Source organism: Lepidochelys olivacea (genome assembly GCF_965140295.1).
Source record: "Lepidochelys olivacea isolate rLepOli2 genome assembly, chromosome: 8".
NCBI lineage: Eukaryota > Metazoa > Chordata > Testudines > Cheloniidae > Lepidochelys > Lepidochelys olivacea.
In genome coordinates this window covers 6,467,775-6,486,767 of record NC_140418.1, presented here as the reverse complement: position 1 = coordinate 6,486,767, position 18,993 = coordinate 6,467,775, and the positions used below count along the sequence as shown (strand labels likewise).

The 18,993-nt window shown below is 53.6% G+C and overlaps 2 protein-coding genes across 3 annotated transcripts in view; one reads left to right on the top strand and one right to left on the bottom strand.

The window, feature by feature from the left end:
* ANXA6 (annexin A6) overlaps window positions 1–4,294 on the bottom strand; it is a 37,821-nt gene extending 33,527 nt beyond the window's left edge. For both annotated transcript variants that reach the window (XM_084636993.1, XM_084636994.1), the window contains exon 1: window positions 4,137–4,294. The gene's annotated coding sequence lies outside the window, so the exon portion shown is untranslated. The remainder of the gene's footprint in view (window positions 1–4,136) is intronic.
* An 8,764-nt stretch (window positions 4,295–13,058) lies between these two features.
* On the top strand, window positions 13,059–18,836 carry LOC311525149 (cationic amino acid transporter 2-like). Its single transcript, XM_084636995.1, has 9 exons — window positions 13,059–13,178; window positions 13,743–13,853; window positions 14,225–14,429; window positions 15,146–15,282; window positions 15,729–15,831; window positions 16,586–16,742; window positions 17,063–17,229; window positions 17,945–18,053; window positions 18,563–18,836. Exons 2-6 carry the CDS (start codon window positions 13,769–13,771, stop codon window positions 16,665–16,667), a joined length of 612 nt encoding a protein of 203 aa, XP_084493121.1. The 5' UTR covers window positions 13,059–13,178; window positions 13,743–13,768; the 3' UTR covers window positions 16,668–16,742; window positions 17,063–17,229; window positions 17,945–18,053; window positions 18,563–18,836.
* The last annotated feature ends 157 nt before the right edge of the window (window positions 18,837–18,993 follow it).

Genomic DNA, 18,993 nt, shown 5'->3' with positions numbered 1-18,993 from the left:
CGGCTTGTTTGTTGAACGCTGTTAATAAACCAAACTCCCAGAAGGGGAGGGTTATGATGACTAGGCCTGCAGTGGGAAGCTTACCAGGGGGAGAAGGGAAACTGAGGCAGCAGCAGAGGCCAATGGCAGATGGGGAAAGCCCCTGCTACAAGTGACGACCTCACAATCCAGACCCCCCTGCAATGCGGTGTTGTGTTCAGAGACCCAGCAGGGCGGGACGGGGCTGCTCTGCATTCTGGAGCATGGCTGGTTCGCTCCCTGTTCCCCATTTCATCCCGCAGGCCCTCGAGAGACAGAATCTCTCCTCGGCTTCGATCAGTCCCTTATTTCTCAGGGGAGCTGGGGGCCAGAACCAAGTGCCACATTTCAAGGTCTGCAGCGCACCGTGCAGCTCCCTCTCAGGGGCCCCACACTCTGTCTAGACTAGAAATCAAGCCGGATGCCGGAGACATACAGAGACCTGACCCTAGGAAATACAGTTTGGTTTCCATGGCAGCTCACTGTACTCCTACTTTAAGATAGATTTCACACCAACGGGAACAAGCCCTCACCGCTAAAGTCACTGCCGGTCACCGTGCAATGGACACCCCGTCCCCACAGGGAGGAGATTCACCACAGAGGGAGAGCCATTTTCATTTTCCTCAGGACTAGAGAGAAGCAGAGGATGACAGAGGGAGAGGAGCAGCTGGATAATGGAGCCTGGAAATGAATGAGTCTATTGAGTGTTATCTGACACCCATCGGATCTCGGGACAACTGGTATCCCACCCGCCCCCCAACACACACACAATTTCCTGGAGCCAACGCTCCGTGTTTCAGGAAAATTCAATAGTGACAAAGCCCCAAAGCAGCAATTTGGAAGGGGCTCTCCTGCTGGGAGCACTTTTCAAAAACATACTTTGAATGCATTTTACTTTCCATCCTGTCCACTTCCACAAAGCCTGTGTATGAACGACCAAAGCTAACTGCATTCAAATAGGGAAGCTCTTCTCCTGCACAGCCCCAGAGGAGCCTGTGGGGAGGTCGTCCGGCTGGATTTCGGACACCACAATCATGTCCAGGGGCAGCAGGAAGGGTGGGCTTGCCTCATTGTTCCTCAAGAGGCGAGGAGTCAAAAGTTCTGGGTTCTCTTCTCGACTGATTGCCACCGACTTCCTGGATGACCCCAGGCAAGTCACTTAACCTCCTCCAAGCCTCAGTTTCCCCCTTGCTAACAAGGGTGATAACAGTATTGTCTCAGGAGTGCTCTCCAAACATGAATTAAGTGCTTTGAGATGCTACAGAAGCATCCGGCATCGTCACAGTTTTACTTGTGATTCTGAGAATTACTTATGATTCTTATGCTCTGCATAGCAGCCTCTTCAGCCCCCTTTGCTTTCCTGTTCTCTTTCCAAAAGCACACTCTTGGCTGCAGCGCTGCCCAGAGAGGGTGGGAGAGAAATGTCTGGTGTGGGTGGAGAGCGCACAGCTCAGATCGCCAATGGGAGAGCTCGGCTCGCAGTAAAAGGCCTGGCTGGCTCCTGGCTGACAGCCTACCCCTGCATTGCAGTCAGGCTGCAGGGCAGGGATCCAAGAGCCAGCCGGAGCCACCCCTTGGCCTCCAGGCAGCATGGGCTGCACTGTCTGGCCACAAACTGGCCAAGAGGCACAGAACTCTGCAGTTTTGCTGGTCTTCGCTGGCCAGCCCCAGTGGGGTGTTGACGTGTTCTTTCACTGAGGCTCGTCCCCTGCCATATTTTCTCAGGGCCAGCTCCAAAAACTGGGCTTTTATCCACAAATGCTGAAGACGGCAAGCCCGGAGAGTGAAATACCAGGAACGTGCAGGGCTCAGGGCTGAGAGCAGCTGAACTGACAGGCTTTACAAAGGGTGGCCATCACCTGCCGTGGTGTGAGGGTGGGTAGAGCTGTGCTGGAAGGGGGTGTTGTGCAAGGTTACTTGCATAGATGGGGCCCCTCCCCTGGGCCCTGGGTGGGGGAGGGGGCTGCTTGTGAATACTGCAGCAAGGAAATGAAGAGACTTGTACCCAGTGCAAGCTTCCTGCCTTACTTCCTCTGATACAGATCACTTACCCGGGCCTGGCTCCCACCTGTGCATGCAGCCCCATAGAAACGTGCAACAGAGACAGCCAAACTCATCTCACTGGTGTCTGATAACTCCCGACAGCACCTGGATCCCCCCTGGGGAAACACCACCTCCCTGGAACGAGCAGCTGCTCAGGGTTGCAGCTGGCCTTCCGCATTATCCCTGTTCTTGAATGGGAGCAGGCCCATGCCGGTGCCACCATAGCTCCATCCAGCACTGCTTTTTAACATGCTCCTGATCCCCCTGGCCCTAGGGGAGGCTCTTCTCCCATGACAACTGCCTAGGCAAGGTCCAGCTATGAAAAGACGAACGGCAAGAGCCGATCACCACTTGGGACACTCGTTGGAAGACAAAGACAGGCCCATGGAGATTGAATTTTTCAACGCGCCATCGAGCCGCACAGCCTTGCGTCTGCAGCACGTGAGCTGACGAGGGGCAGACGGGACCGCTACTTGGGGGGCTGGCCCCACATCACAATTCGGGCTGCCGCCTCTCCTGGCGAGCGCAGCTCGTTCCCTGATTGCTAAACACCGGGAAGAGCGACCTAGACCAAGGGAATCAACAGAAAGCCCTGATGGCGGGGGGGGGGGGGGGGGGTTGGGGTTGTTGGAATCTGGGAGGTGGTGCCGGAGTGTCCATGTCTGCCGGCTCTTGGGCAAACAAAAGGATTCACCACTCATTATGCTTTAGGAGGGCTTATAGGGATTTTTTCACAGCACCTAGTAAATAATTTACCAGAGCGAAGAGCTCTCTGCTGTTGCATCCAGAGTCTCTGGGGACTCAGCAACCCCTCCCCACATCCTTTAAATCCTCGGTACTGTGGCAGCATAATTGTCCTGAGCTCCCCTTCCCCAAAAGGGCCAGTGAAAGCCATGGTGCACGGGCCAGCCCCTACAGCCCCTGTGTTTTACTGACGGATTCACAGCTCCTCTAAGCAGCAGGGCTTTGGTTTTACAGTGTTCCCAGTCCTGCAGATTCATGCTAGGGTGAAGCATGGACAGAGAGGCAAGAGACCTAGGGGTTATTTTTAAAAGCTTTCAGGCTGGCAGCGGTACTGTGAGCACACACCCTGCCAGCTCTTATCCAGCATCGTACCAGGCTGCAGCCTCAGGAGGGTTTACTTCTGCTTTAGACAGGAGGGGTTTTCCAGAAAGTAACTCCCAGAGCAAAAGTGAAGCCCACGGGCTCCACCCAGCCCCCTGGGAATTGGGGCGTTGGCTCAAGGACCTCCTGCATCAGCCCTTTGGGGCTCTTCTCGTTAAAAGAAGTGCCTTGTACGGTGGCAAATGAAAAATTGGGAGGGTTAAAAAAAGATGCACAAGCCACCTCAGAAGGCAGAGACACGGGACGCTACAAATCCAATGCAGTCTGTTTTTTTAAATTCAACCTTAAGTCTTAGGACAAGTGATCCCAGCTCCCCAAGAACTGGCCCAGAACTCAAGCATCTCCCCGCCGGGTCATGAATCTTTTAAAAACATACATCATAAAATAACTATCGCATGGGACGTTTTATGAAACAGGAGGGCAAAATTCCCTGGGGATCCGCTTTCCCCAAACCAAATTCACAGATTTAACCCATATCCCAAAGAAGTGTGTCACGGGGATTTTTGTCTTTTTCTGCCATCTGCCCAAATACGGGGACAAGCAAAGCTAAGCAAAGCTCATCCTTGTGGCTGGGTTTTGCACACACACCCCGGGGAAGGGGCCCCGGAACACACCCACCAGCTCCCAGCCATTTTTGGTTACAGAAACACCACCCAATTCCCCCAAACTCCCAGCGAATTGGAATGGGGCTTGCTCTCAGTTCGGAGAGTGCCAGGAAAACTTATGGTGATTTTCATTAATAATAAATAATAATTAATTTACTCTAAAGAGAAAATAACCCTGAAACTCACCAGCACGCCAAACAGTTTGCAATGCACACAGGAGGGGCTATTCATTTGCCTTTAGTCCAGTGGCTTGCCAGACCCCCTTGCCCTCAATCAGCCCTGGCACTCTCCAGCTTCCCCTCTCACTAAGGATAGACCCTTTTCCCGGGCCCGGTTCAGACTTACATGTCCTGCCAAGGCCTCTTCCCCTGAGCAGCCTTTCTCAGCCTGCAGTGAGACAGCCCAGGAACTGTGCAGAACAGCGCTCGGTATGGCAGTATGCAGCCTGCCCTGGTTGCAAGGCAGCTGTTTCCTCTCCTCCGGTGGAGCAACGTCACACGCTCCAGAGCCTTCCAATCCGGGCTAGCCCTTGAGTGTCACCCAGGCAGGGGCAGAGGCCACCAGGAGAAGCATTGGTTTGCGCTCAGCGGCCCTCACCCATGGCACTATAGAAAGAACATGCACCAACAAACTGACATAGGTCACCCTCACTGAGAAAAGGCAACAGGGGTCAGAGAAATAATCCAGCTCCTGCCCCAAGCTGATTTACTGTCTCGCTGCACCAGTGGGAGCAGAGCTCAGCAGCAGCAGCTCATTCTACACACCAGGACGTCCAGGACAAGAGCAAAGAGAGCGATAAGTTGGGTGCCTCTCCAGGCTGCAGAGATAGAACTCCAGCCCCCACCTGTCGGGCCCAGCATGGTGGGAAAGGCTAGCCCCGGTGGTTTTCACAGCAGCCATATGCCACTGCCCTCAGCCTCGTGATGTGCATTATGTGGCACGTACTGGAGTGAATGCTTATTTCAGTTTTATGGCACGAGTCTTATACCCTCTTAATACACGAGCATTTAACACAATTAAGTCCTTAAAATATAGATCAAACTGTCTGCGCCACCCCTGAGCTACGTCCACCAATGACCGTAATGCAATGATCCCCTCTGCCCCATCAGCTCATTCCTGACCCTCGTTCAGGGGAAATCGCAGGCTGCAGGAAAATTAACTAAGGAAGCCGGACTCTGACCCACTATGGAGGGAAGCAAGTTTTGGGGCTTCAGGGAGAATGCCCTGCCCCTTTTGAACTATGGGGGCTCCCATCTCAAGCACCTCTGACAGTGACTCACGGTGTCAGCATCACGCCACCTGGGAGTGAATGAGAGGAAAGAGCAGGACAGTGGAGGGCCAGAGGGATGCATCCTCCATATAAGTGAGGAGAGATCTAGCAAGAGCCAGACCATATATGGTGCCTTTCCCTTGTGCTCTCTGAAAAGATAAAAAGCCCAATTTCTTCTCCTCTGAGAGAGAAGCAGCCTCTCGGGTCAGACACCAAGGAGGGTTTTCAGCCATTTGCAAGCACCAACAATTGGGCTTGATCATGGAAATACGAAGAGTCTTAACTTGAAGGTGGCCATAGCATACCCCCTGCCTGCAGGGTGACGTGCCAGGCCTGGGTTACAACAGGTCTGGGGTGGGCAGCTGGAACTCTGGGGCCTCCAGTTTTCAGTGTGTTGCACCTTGACAGTTCTAAGCCCTCTGCCCGTGTGCTGTTTGCAGCAGCCATTTCCATCTCCAGGCTGCTGCAGCCACAGCGGGAGGAAATGTAGAAAGAAACAGCCTTATTGGGGATCCAGGAAGTGGCAGGCAGTTTCCTTGCTCAGAAATCCCCCTGTCTGCTGCTCCAGCATGCCCAAGAAGCTCCAGGTGTCTCTGCTTTCTGGCTCGTGCTCATAGGTTGTTCTGCCTCCAACCAAATAGCCTACAGAGGATGCAAACCAACAGTCTACCCTAGCCCCTGCACTTGCCCCTGGGAAAACCCCTGTTAATCTACCCGGATTAGCTCTACTCAGGCCTAGCCATGCACTTTAGTGCCTCGGGCCCCAGCCGCCATCAGCTGTACCTGTTTTACTACCCACCCCTGGACTTTAATAAGGTCTGTGATTGGTCAAAGGCTCACCTGATGGCAGCCATTAGCACCTTTCAGCAGCACCTCAGGAGGAGGATAGTGGCTCCCAGAGCAGGGATTTTAACCCAACAATCCCGTCAGCATTGCCCTGTTGGGAGCTGAGGTCCATGCTCTAGTGGGGGCTCTGTTCCTGGCTGGCGGGACTTGCTCCAACATCAGGGGGCTCTTGGGTCCTACCAGAGAGAGACTCAAATGACGCGGTGAGCGCCCAGCCCACGGCAGCTGTGTCGCGGGCCGTTGCCAGAGCTAATGCAAACAGCTAAGAGAGGGTCCCAGGCACCAGCCTGGCCATGCTCCAGAGAAGGGCAGGAAAAGATTCCTACTGAAATCGCTAGGGGCCTGATTCTCATTGACACAAAGGGCCTTCTACACCCCTCGAGTGGGGTAAAGAGGCCTGCCTGCTTTGAGGCTTCTCCATTGCCTTAGTGTCAATGAGAATCAAGCCCTATATTTCTTTCCAAGAAGTGTGTTCTGGGCCTGCTGCTCTTTATTGCACAGATAGCCCCTAGAGCGAGTCCATTTCTGAAGTGTTTTTAAAAGGGTCAACGACCAGCCCCTGGCTGTTTCTTTGGCACTTCCAGTCTATTTGCTGGTGTTTTCTCCTAGATGTAGGAAGCACAAGGGAGGAAACAGATGACAGTGCACACAATCCCTGCCTTGCACGTGCAGAGGGAGGTGCACAAGTTCATGCACAATTCTTTTGCCTGCAGACCTGTGCCCCCATTAAAGAAAATATTTGCTCCATCATGATCATGAATGGCCAGGAAATTGGTTCAGTCTCTTGTGAAATAGTGTGAACAAACTGATCGTAAATAGAGGGCTGGGGGCCATTTCTATATTTGAAACTGAAATGCATCACAGTTACAATAAACTCCAGGCCCACCTGTGCCACAACAACTGGTTTTCTGCCTATAAAAGCCAGGGCTGGTGTTAGGGGGTAGCAAGCAGGGCAGTTGCTTGGGGGGGCCTCATGCCACCGGGGGCACTGCAAAGCAGCTCAGGCTTCATCTTCAGCTCTGGGTGGTGGGGCTCAGGGTCCCAGGTTGCAGTCCCTTGAGGCGCGGCTTTGGCTTTCTGCCCTGGGCCCGGAAGAGTCGAATGCCAGCCATGCTTGGCAGCCCCCCTGAAACTTGCTCATGGCCCCCTAGGAGGCCCTGGACACCTGGTTGAGAACCACTGGTCTCGTGGATTGAGCAGTGGGCTGGGACTCAGGAAACAGTGGTTCTATTCGCCGCACTGCCACTGCATTGCTGGGTGACCTTGGGCAAGTCACAGCTCGCTCTGTGCCTCAGTTTTCCCACCTGCAAAACGGAGATAATGATAGCGACCTCCTTTGTAAAGCACTTGGAGAGCTGGGACGATGATGGTGATCATGGCTGAAGGCAACGGCAGAACTCACATTGACGTCAGTGGGGCCAGGGTTTCACCGTTAGTGATTAACAGGATGCGCTCAGGAGATGAGCGGCAGATCTTGTTTGCAAAGGGAGCACCCTGCCTGCTGTCGCCAGCCAGGCCTGCATGTGGGACGATACTGCCAGAAGGAATGCCTCCAAGTCCAGCTCAGCGCCTCGTGCCCCTATTTTCAGTGAAAGAGCAAAGCAAGAGCCATCTACAGCGGCACCACACATATGGCAACAGGGCCTTTGGCAGGGGATGGGCCCTATATTTGTTGGCAAAAAGTCTCCTATTTTTCCACTCTACTCTCAGACATGGATTTAGGATTCAAGCCGCCCAGCTGGAAAATTCACCAGGAGGTGCAGCAGTAGGGCCCTTGGAAAAGGATTCATAAAGGCTCCTCCCCAGCAGCCCTATGCTCCTCCCCTGCAGAACAGGAGTCAAGAGGGAATGAACAGAACAGGGCACTCTGGAGTTATCCATCCCTTGTCGTCAGTCCCAGCTTCTGGCAGTTGGAGGTTTAAGGGTGTGTAGAGCATGGGGTTGCATCCCTGACCATCTTGGCTAATCGCCATGATGGACTGATCCTCTCCGCAGAATACAAGTCAATGGGAGTGACTCAGCGTTGCCAACACGAAGCGTTCAAAAATCACGAGTCAGGGTCCCCAAATTAAGAGATTTGCTTAAAACTGATGAGATTTTTGTCAGTAATAAAGGTTGGGATCTTTTTCTTTGCCTGCTGGTTTCTGAGCCTTTTGGTTGCGCTCGCTACATGTTCTCAAGCTTTCCTCTGCATTGACGGGGGCTCGAAAGTTACTTGACTTTTTTTTTTTTCCCCAAAGAACAGTGGAGATTCTCCCGCAAGTTCCTGATTCCTGCAGCGGGGGCTTTAAGAGAAACACCAGAGCTCACCAGAGTTGGCTACACTGCGTATTAGGGGATGGGGTGGGAGAAATAAGGCACCTGGTGAGGCGAGCACGTCCGTGAAAATCTATCCACCCCACTCCATCACGCTTTCAACCCAATGCGTGTCACTGAATTTTCTCTTCTGCGGCCTGTCCCTGTCCATCGCTTTCAGGTGCTGGCAGGTCTGACTCAGGTGCCCAGACATCCCGATATTAGAGGCTTTCTCTTATATGCGCAACTACACCCCGCTCTCCCCCTTCCAAAAAAAAGGGGGTCCTGATTTTTCACCCTTGCTATCTGGTCCCCCAAGGTCTGACGGTGCCTGACACTATCACCGGGCTCCTTAGCTGCCAGAGACACAGACAGTTCTCCCAATGGGAGCTTTAGTGTCAATGTGCAAAGGAGTCTCCCTCTGCCTCCTGCACTCCCCCGGACCCCAGCTGGAGAACTGCCTCCCCCACCCAAGGCAGAACAGCCAGCCCTGCGGTATGGCCTCTGGCCCGTGTGTCGGTCCACACTGCCACCTGCTGGCCCAGCAAAGCCCAGCAGCAACCCAAGGCATTAGCTCGATGTACCCCAGAGCAGGACTCCAAAGCAGTTCGGGGTCAGCCCGGGGAGCAGAGGATCACTGCAGATGAGTAGAGAGGAGCAGAGATGAACATCCCGCTGCCAACTTCCTGCTGTCGGCAGTTAGAGTGGCATCCTGGCAATCATCAGAACGGGCATCCTGGTGACAACCCCCAGCCGCTTCCCTGAGCCCATTTCCCTTCTCTCGCTGAGCCGTCGGGGCATGGTGAGAAAGGGGCAGAGAAGGGGGCAGGGCAGAGGGATCGCACAGCCTGAGGGACAATGCTGCTGGGAAAAGGTAGGGCTTTCCCTAGTATAAAAAAACGAATTGAATCCCTCCTCATCCCCATCCCCCACCTAGGATCTAACGAGACCCGTCCTAGTACTGACAGATTGGCATTGCTACTTCCCTGTGGACAGGTCACTTAGCTAGCATTGTCTTTTATCATTTGTATCGTGGTCACACGGAGAAGCCCCCGTCCAGCTAGGCGCTGGGCAAACACAGAACAAAGAGATGGGCCCTGCTGCAAAGAGCTAGCTATCTACGTACAGGACAAGAGACAATAGGTGGATACTGACGGACAAACCGGGGAGCCCAGTGAGACAACACTGGTCAGCAGGACAGGCAGTGGTCTGAGCACACCCACCAGCTGCCTAACCACTGTGGTTTTGTAGGCACCACAGCAGAGGAGCGCTTGAAGGAGGGATCTGAAGGACAAGGAGGGAGTTGGGTTTATAGGGAGCACAAGTTTCCTTTAGTTTGGTTGCTCCCCACTAGTCATTCCAATAACTCCCCTGGCCGTCACCCAAGCCTGGTTTTCTGGGTAACACAACTCCGTCTGCTTTGTATAACCCAGTTGGCTGGGGTGACAGTCACGCCTGTTGATGCGATTAGGAGCGTGAGGAGCAACTGCTCCTTGGAGATGGCCGCAGGAGACAATAAAAGCTTTGTTACAACTGCCAGGCTGTCCCCTTCTCTATGATGGAAAACAACATTTGTCTCCACCCCCTGCCCTTTTACCAGCTAGCGCTCCACTCCAGCACAGCTTGGCCACGACAATTTTGCCGGGCACGCTCTAAGCTGGTGAGCGCGGCTTTTCACGACACAATCAAAACGGTACCCTGGAATCCGGCAACTGACTCTGTCAACCAGCAATGCTGAGGACTTACAACTGTGCAGCTGCGGTCTGCCCAGCTCCCACTGGATTGGTCCCCTGTACTTTCTGCTGCAGATTTTTCAGCCTTGTTGTATTTAGGCTGGGCAGAACTCCATTTTTTTTAATATAATTTTGAAAGAACATCGATGTTTATCTTAATGCATCTTTTTCTCTTTTAGCAGATTTAAATTTTCACAGCTATGCAAAATTATGGGGGAGGTCAACATCGCACGTCAGCGAATCAATAGCCTCACGTCAAACTCGAATACGTTCTCAAGCAGCATCTGCCTTGTCTTGCCTATCTGTACGTTTTTATTATTATCGATGGAAACATTTTTTTGTTGGGGTGAGCGTGTGTACGGTGAAATCAACATTTACCCATAAAAATCTAGTCCTTCCAAGCCAGGTGTAATGCACACACAAATATTATTGTGCACATCAGGCAGCCCTCTCAGCCTCCTGACCTGCTTCTTCCTCCTCCCATAAAGTCCTCATTGATATGGTAGCTTCTGTAAGTAACCTAATGGTTTATTCTGAGGGCATGTGTTAAAGAAACAGGACTTCCAGTTTAAAAGCTTGGGGGTGGATGCATGGTCTTGTTGGTTCAGCATAGACCTGGGAGACACAAAAGTGGGCAAAGAGAGTCAAGCATGGAAGAGAGACCTGCTGTATCTTGCTTTAATGCAGGGATATGTGTTTAGCCTCCCAATGCTGGCATCTTTGCTTACCTGGCTGCCTCTCCCCAGGTACCTCCAGTGTTGCCCAGGCCTGGAGTGCCACATTTCATGAACTCCTCCACAAGAAGATGGGGAGGTTTTTTGGCACCTACATGACCATGAGGTCTCTGGGACTGGCAGAGTATGCAGACATCTTCGCTGTCTGCCTCATCGTCATGCTGGCAGGTACAGTGTTTGCATTCAGCTTAGCCTGAGGCATCGGATTCTGGAGCTGAGTCTTGCTTTCAAAGCTTTACAAAATCGTGCCCCCTTCTTCATTGCTGTCTGCGTCCCCCATGTCTCCAGTCCTATCTACCCTCTTCCTTTACTGCCCCCTTTCTGCCATTCTCCTGCAACGCGTCCCCTGCACTTGGCCCCCTCTTTCTGATCTTGTCCTCCAAGCCCCCCCACTCCATCCACCTACTTCTAGGAGCTCCCGCCCTGCCCCTTCCTGAATGCTGGTCCTGTCATAGCTCTCCATGGCTCTCTTTCTCAAGGCAAGGAACCTGTGCAGCACAGTGTACAGCACTGGAAATGTGGGGTGAACCCTCGCCCCACTGACTTCAATGGGGCCAGGATTTCACCTGTGATCATTGTTAAGACCAATAACCAAAAAACGATAATATAGCTTAAACAAGGGGCATTCCCTTATTGGATACAATTCACACGAATGCGTTCATATATTTGACCCTGTCTCTAAGAGGCAGACTGTCCAGCCGTACCCCAGGGGATGTGATAAACCTCGAGTCTATATGGGGTTTGGATAGGCTCAGTCAAAGGCTGCCACTACATCCTCAAATGGGCTGGGACCTTTATCCAAAGTGCCTTATGCCCTATGCACACTGTTAGGACTGGCTGGGGGGTTCCTGTGGCCAGACTCTAAGCATGCACCCGCCTTGTTAGGCAGCCGGTCACTCTGTCTACCTACGGGACTTATCTGCTCCCCCCTCCCCCACTGTGTCTGGGCACCGCACAACCCCCTGCACTCCTGGGAGGTAGGGAAGTGCAATTGCTTCCATTGTTCAGCTGGGGAACTGAGGCAAGGAAAGACTAATTTCCAGCTCTGGGAGACGTACCCGCATTAGCTCTGATCCAGCTGGCATGCTAACAAGAGCAGTGTAGTCTCTACAACATGGCAGGCTAGCCACCCTGAGTACAACCCTGTCTGAAAACCTACATGCATACTCAAGCGACGAGCCTGTCCCATTGTTCGCACCACTGCAATGCCACTGTTGGTTTTAGCCCGCTACGTGGGGGGTGTCTACCTGGGCTGGAATTTACAGCTCCAGCATGGACGCTTAGCCATAAGTAACCTGCCCCCGGTCACAGGGGAAGCCTGGGGGATTGAAGCCAGCTCTAGCCCCAGGCTAGCCCCCTGGACCATCCTTCCTCACCCCCCACCCCTTTCTGGAATTCACTCCTCTTCGCAGCCTGTCAGAGACCAAGTCCAGGGCATGAGGCCTGGGTTTCGTTTAGCATTCGGATGAGCTGGTTTTGCCTTCAGCCTTAGAAATGCGGCAAATACAGTGAAATGCTTGGGCCGGAGGTGCTTCCCATGCACGACAGAGCCCTATGGGCCCCGCTTTCTTCACACCCCCCACTCCCAGCCCTCACATCACAATGGCTCTCCTGGCATCTGAGAGAGGAGGGGCCAGCTCTTCCTTCAGTGAACCTCTCGCAATGACCCCCAGGGGTCGCAGCCCGCTGCCAAGAGCCAGGGGGTCCGGTTTGCAAAACAGGCGTGTTTGTTGCAGCCAAATACTTCCGCTTATTTGACACTGTCAGTAACTGTCGCCTCTTGGGAGAAGCAGGCAGCTTAGCAGCATAGGTCTGTAATGTGTTCTGTGGATCCTTGCCGTGTGTGATGCAAACCAGCCGCCCAAAGTGAGCATCTCAACACCCATTTGAAAGTGTCACCAACGCAGGTCGGCCCCCCTGCACGTTCCAGTCCAGGTCCTCTAGGCCCGGCCCGGCCCATGTACCGCAGTCCTGGCCAGCTGCGTCTCTGCTATGGCGGTGCGACAGACTGCCGTGGTGTTTTCATGCACCCAGCAGAGGAGAGGTGAGATCACTCGTTCATGTTCACATACGTGACTTGGGGCCTCATCCAAAGTCAATGGGAGCCCTTCCCTTAATTCAGTGGGCTCTGAAGGAGCATCTGAACTCAGCTTCCCAGAGAGGAAAGGCTTGTGTGCTCCCCGTGCTCCTTTTGGGGTCTTTCAATGGTTCCTTTGGTAAAGACACACAGATCTCATATTCGGATCCCTTTCCATATGGTGGCACCTGGCCCTGATGCCCCGTGCGCCCCCAAGGGGACTGACCAGCTGGGCGTGTTGCTCTTCTGTTTTGATTCCCCAGGGCTCCTTTCCTTTGGGGTGAAAGAGTCTACCACAGTCAACAAACTATTCACAGCCATCCACGTGCTCTTCCTGCTGTTTATCACAGGGAGCGGGTTCAGCAAAGGGGACCTGAGGAACTGGAGGATGAGTGAGGATGACCTGCTGAGGACCGCTGCCCACCAAGCCAGGTGAGAGCGTGGGTGGGCCGGCCCCAAGACCTCTGCATGCTTTAGAATCACCCCACAAGGAGGCCTCCCCTGAGAGCCAACCCCGGGTCTAAAGTGATTGTATGAAAGTGCCCCAACTGTATTTTCAAGTGCCATGTGGTTGGACATTTAGTAAAGACCCTGCCTGCAATGCAGCCCATATTTGCTGGGTCCATCGGTGAGGCTAGGATTTAGTCACGGGTATTTTTAGTAAAAGTCATGGACAGGTCACGGGCAGTGAACAAAAATTCATGAGAAGCCCATTTGAGGATGCCTGAGACCTGCCCATGAATTTTACTATATACGCCTAACTAAAATTTGGGTGTGGGTGTGGGGGTGTTCTGGGGGGCGCAGTCTGGTGGCACTGCAGGTGCTGTGGGGGTGGCCTGGGACTCCCACTGGTGCTGGGGGCGGGGCGGACCTCAGCGCGCGGGCCGGGACTCCTGCTGGTGCTGCGGGCGGGATTGGTGGGGCTTTGTCAGAGGCAGGACCTCAGCTTGCCCCCTGGTAGAAGTTCCCCCTGGCTGACTTCCTTTTTCTTCCCAGTAACCAATCCCTGGCTGGCATGCCCTATGCCCTATGGTTTCACTGGGACACTGGCCGGAGCCGCGACCTGCTTCTACACTTTTGTTGGGTTCGACCGCATTGCTACCACGGGTAAGTGAGAAGGGGAAAAATAAGAAAAATATTATCCCCATTGGACAAATAGGGAAACCGAGGCAGGGAGGGTCAGTGACTTTGCCCGAGGCCACGGAAGGAGTTGGTATAGGTGCCAGGATCAGAACTGAGGCATTCCCCAGCCCTGGGCCAAACCCGCCCGAACACACCCCTTGCTCTAACTGCTCGAGCGGGGAATGGGCCACACAGAGGCCTCGGATGCATTCAGGAGGCTGGCTAGCAGGAGGGGAAGGGAAGTCTCCAGTTACTTGTAGGTGCCACAATACTGCAGCTGCCAGCAGGGGCCATAGGCCCCAAAACAACAAGGATTGCTGATGCCTGCATTGACCCGCCAAGCGTGCCTTTCCCAGTGGAGGAAGTGAAGAACCCCCAGAAATCCATCCCGGCGGGGATCGTCATCTCCCTCTTGGGCTGCTTCCTGGCATGCTCTGGGCTTTCGGCTGCCCTGACTCTCATGATGCCGTACCACCTCTTGGACCCCAGGAGCCCACTGCCTGGGTGGAGCGTGGCCAAGAACATTGTAGCCGTGGGGTCGCTGTGCGCCCTGGCCACCAGGTGAGAAGGGAATGAGGGGAAAGAAGCACATTGGGAAGAAGCTATTTTTGCTGAGTTTACCTCAGACTCATTCATGTTCCATAGGCCCAAACAAAGTTTCCTGGGCATCGATAAAGCCTTGGGTGAGCTTTAGGCCTTGTGAAAGTCAGAGATGGATAGAACTGGCTAGAGCCATGCCTGCTTCCCCTCCCAGCCCCCACTCAGCTCAGCCAAAGCACCCCCGTCATGACTAGCAGAACCCCTGCTTTTCCAGTCCTGGGCTCCAACAGAGCTCTGCCAACTCACCCCAATGTGACCTGACCTACCGCCTGCTACTCCCACCCTTCCTGAGCAAGGATCTGTACTCAGGCCCATTTCGTGTGCAGGCTTTATCATGTGAGCAAACATCTGCTGGCCTCTAAGGGAAGAGATCAGCACGTCACTCGTGACCACACCTGAACTCGGTTCTAGAGAGAGGAAAGGATAAGGTCACACAGCGCAGCCGCAAATGCTATCCAGCATACCTGCCTTGTAGCCCCAGGCCCATTCCTGGTCAGGCGTTCGGTGATGCTCCGGCAGGGCAGTGTTAGTGGTGTTTTGTGAAGGCCTGTCCCAGCACACAGCACAGATCTGCCAAAGCTTACTCCGTGTGTCCCAGAAAAGGAAAAAGAAGCAAGGAAGGTTGCTTGGGTCGGGCTACACCTGTTTTCCCCATCTGTCTCTTCCCTCCCCTACAGCCTGCTCGGCTCCATGTTCCCAATGCCACGGATCCTACTTGCCATGGCCAGAGAGGGGCTCCTTTTCAGGCCTCTGGCCACAGTCAGCAGCCGCCAAAGCCCAGTGGTAGCAACTCTGGCGTCTGGCGCAGTGGCAGGTAGGTGCCCTTACAGTGAAGGTGCTGCCGTGGGGTGCCAGCCCTTAGCTGTGTGTGGGGAGGGAGGAGGGTCTGCAGGGTCTGTAGAGGGTAAAGCCTGCAGAGACAGAAAGGCGGGGTGTAATTTTCAATAAATGGTGGTCTTTCCCAGTGGTTAGTGCTCTCACCTGCCATGCTGGGCGGGCATCTCTAGGTTCAGTTCAGAGTCCATGGTCTCTCTCACACCTGGCTATCGCACAGGCTACGGAGGCAGTAGGGCCAGTATGGCGAGGGAGATGGGCTATAATGAGCTATCACGAGACACTCGTGTAGTCCTTCCGGGCTGGCCTCAGCATGTGAGGAACAAGCTCTGGGCAGAAGGCTGTGCATGGACTGACAGGAAGGAGCAGAAAATATCTAATCTGAGGCCAGCATCAGTGAGCTAAAAGCCCCTCTTGTCTCCACAGCCGAGATGGCTTTCCTCTTTGATCTGAAAGCCCTGGTGGACATGATGTCCGTCGGCACTCTGCTGTCCTACACCCTGGTGGCTATCTGTGTCCTTTTTCTCAGGTAATGGCCGAGGAGCAGTTCTGATGCGAGACGAGAAAGGGACTGTCTATTCAGCACCAGCATTGTCTTTACTTTCTTGTACGGCATGGACAATGTCAAGGGGCAAGGGCCTGGGCTGGTGTGTGGCTTTCAATACGGTATAGAATAATCTTCCTCCATCCCCCACACCTCCCCATTTCCTTGCCCCTTCTTGCCTTTGCTCCAGGTTTTCGTGGCACAGGTTTGCCTCTGAGCAATTGTCACGAAATGCTGCACGAGGGGCAGCGGGTGGGGCACAGTTAGTGCCGGAGCTGTGGGCCCCGTGGGTACGGGGACTAGAATTTTGATATGGGTCAGCTAGAGAGCCAAATGAGGGGCAGGAAAGCTGGAAAGCTAATGGTCAGACTGGTCAAGCAAAGAACTTAGCAGGATTCAAAGGGGGATTGGATATCAAGAATACCCAGCGTGATCCTAGTTAATGACAACAAGCATTTTGGAAGGGACATTATCCCACATCTGCCCATTGTGGGTTTGCTTGCACCTTCCTCTGAAGCGTCTGGTACCGGCCAATGTCAGAGCTATGGGCCTTGGGTCCGATCCAGCCAGGCATTTCCTACGTCCCTAAGTCCAGTGCTAAATGGGATGAGTTGCCCTCCCACACCCCTTTGCATGCTGCACTCTGCAAGGGCTGCCATGAGGTCAGACAGGGTAACAGCTTCCATCCAGATACTTCACACAGCGAGGCAGCCTTCTGGCAACCAGCCATGTCCTGTAGCCTCTCCTCCAGAAGTACCGGCCTGAATCCAGCACTCAGGACCCCTCAGATGGAAAGATCCCCGCCACAAGGCTCTGGATGAACTTCCTCATCCGCCCACCCGTGCGTCCAACTCAGTGCTCCTCCAGCCTGGTGTCGTATGCCGTGACACTAGCCGGTAAGTGCTGGGGCCCTAATACTGGGGATAGCACAGGGAAGCAGCCAGGCCTGGGTTTGGAGGATAGGGTGGCAGAACCAAGACTCAGCCACCTTAGGACAGAAAGGAGCACTGTGTCTGCTGAGAAGAACTGGCCCATCCAGGACAATAAGCCAAAAAGCCCTTCCTTTGCCCCACTCTCACTCCCAGCTGCGTTCCTGGAACAGCAGCTACATTGGCAAAGCACTTGGGGAGGTGGAGGGAGATCTGGTTTGGGGGTTCGGGGATATCTGGTCATTAGCCAGCCCCTTTTCACAAGCTGTTCATGGTCCAATTCCCAGCCATCCTGGTCTGCGCTGTGAGCATAGTGACCACAGCAGGGCTGGAGTGTCTCTCTTCTGGAGGAGCCTGGTGCATTGCCTGTCTGGTTCTCCTTCTGCTGGGGATCCTCGGTGTGTTGCTGGCCATCTGGAGGCAGCCTCAGAGCCAGAGGAAAGTGTCCTTCATGGTAAGCAAGAGCCAGAGCATGACACTGGGGGACTTTCAACGTCCCACTCCCCACAAAGCAAACGAGAAACGGTGAGTGACCAGAGATGAGAGACCCTCCATGTTCATGCGTGAAAAGGCCCTCGCAGGCTTACGGTGTCTCATTAATGGCTTTGATATAGGGATGTTCACCCCATCTGAGCTCAAGATTGGCTGGACCTCTTCCATAGCTGTGTTAGATAGAGGTCCATAGAATGAGCCTGGGGTTCATTGGACTCTGCCATCGCAGAGCTGATAGAGTCATCGGTTTTAAGGTCAGGAGGAACCACTGTGATCATCACCTCCGGCATAACACAGGCCGGAGAATTTCGTCCAGTGATCCCTGCATTGCGCTTAATAACTTGTGGTTGAACTAGAGCATTTCTGTTAGAAAGAGACAGCCAGTTTCGATGTGAAATGCTGGAGAATCCACCATATCCCTGGGTAAGCTACTCCATTGGGTAATTATCCTCAATGGTAAAAAATTGCACCTTGTTTCCAGTTACTGGGAGAGGCAAAGCAGACGTCAGCCTAATAATTGTTTCCCAAGCATCCATTTGAGATCAACCCTAGCAGTATTTACTAGGAACTTTGGATTCTAATTACCCAGCCCTTAGCTGTTCCTTTCATTCCCTGGAGTTGCTGCATACGTGCTACAAACCAATGCTCGCTCCCTTGCACGTGCGTGTTCCCTACAGGTGCCTTGTCTGCCATTTCTGCCCCCTGTCAGCATCCTAGTCAACAGCTACCTGATGGCCAAGCTCAGCGGTGTCACCTGGCTGCGGTACATGGTGTGGATGGCGATTGGTAAGCCTCTCAGAGCTGGCTCTCAAAGACACTTCATAAGCCACAGCACTGGGCAAGTGAGAATGCTGTGTAGACAGCAAGAGACCTCCGCACTTGCTGCTGAGGCAGGGTTGTCCAGTGGTTGAGACAGAGGCATGTGGGTTAGGAGACTGTCATAGGGTGGCTGGCCTTTTAAGGGTTAAACTGAGGCCCAGCCCCACATCTGTCCGCTAAGGATCATTGTAAGGTGATTGTAAAAGTAGCAACATAGCCCAGATAGGCAGAGAGCTTCCAGGAGCAGCGAGGCTCCGGTAGCAAGCCCTTGGGCCCAGCGGGGAGCAAAGACTGAGAACTATGGGCCACAGGTTGATTCTCAGGGAAGTGAGAATGCAGAACATCCCAAAGTTCCTGCTCTCCAGCTGAGTGACCCACAAGCTACCCCCATAGATGCCCGTCTCTCCAGCCTTGAATGGATCCATTCTTGGGAGCTGGCAGGGAACTGAAACAGGATGTGTGTGGACCTTTTGCAGGGTAGAAGAAAGATGCTGGCCGTGTCTGTTTCCGGAGAGAGGAATGGTACCTTTTGGGAGGGCAGTGGCAGTTATGTGACCTCCGAAAGAAGGAAGAGGTCACCCTTCCCTGTTTTGCGTGCTGCCAGGTCTCCTGATTTACTTTGGCTATGGGATCCGCCACAGCACCGAGAGACGTGGGGCCATAGGGATGTCTGCGCAGGAGAAGGCAGAGGGCACAGCAGATGATGTGGATGCAGACACTAATACTTGAAAAAACTAACTCTGGGGAGCCCATGACTTTGAACAGCAGAGCCTCTCCGTAGAAGTACAGCCCGGCTCTGACCGCAGCTGATTTCTCCCAGTTATTAAAACTGGTGTTTAAACAACCCCGCACCCTTCCTCTGATTGTACATCGGAATATTAGCCATATGGGAACATGCCCTGCTCTA

What these genes read in the sequence shown, in the direction of transcription:
- LOC311525149 (XM_084636995.1), top strand. Translation starts at nt 13,769, where the DNA reads ATGCCCTATGGTTTCACTGGGACACTGGCCGGAGCCGCGACCTGCTTC. An exon ending in CTGTGCGCCCTGGCCACCAG is followed by an intron (nt 14,430 to 15,145) that starts GTGAGAAGGGAA and finishes CCTCCCCTACAG; the next exon opens with CCTGCTCGGCTCCATGTTCC. An exon ending in GGCGTCTGGCGCAGTGGCAG is followed by an intron (nt 15,283 to 15,728) that starts GTAGGTGCCCTT and finishes TTGTCTCCACAG; the next exon opens with CCGAGATGGCTTTCCTCTTT.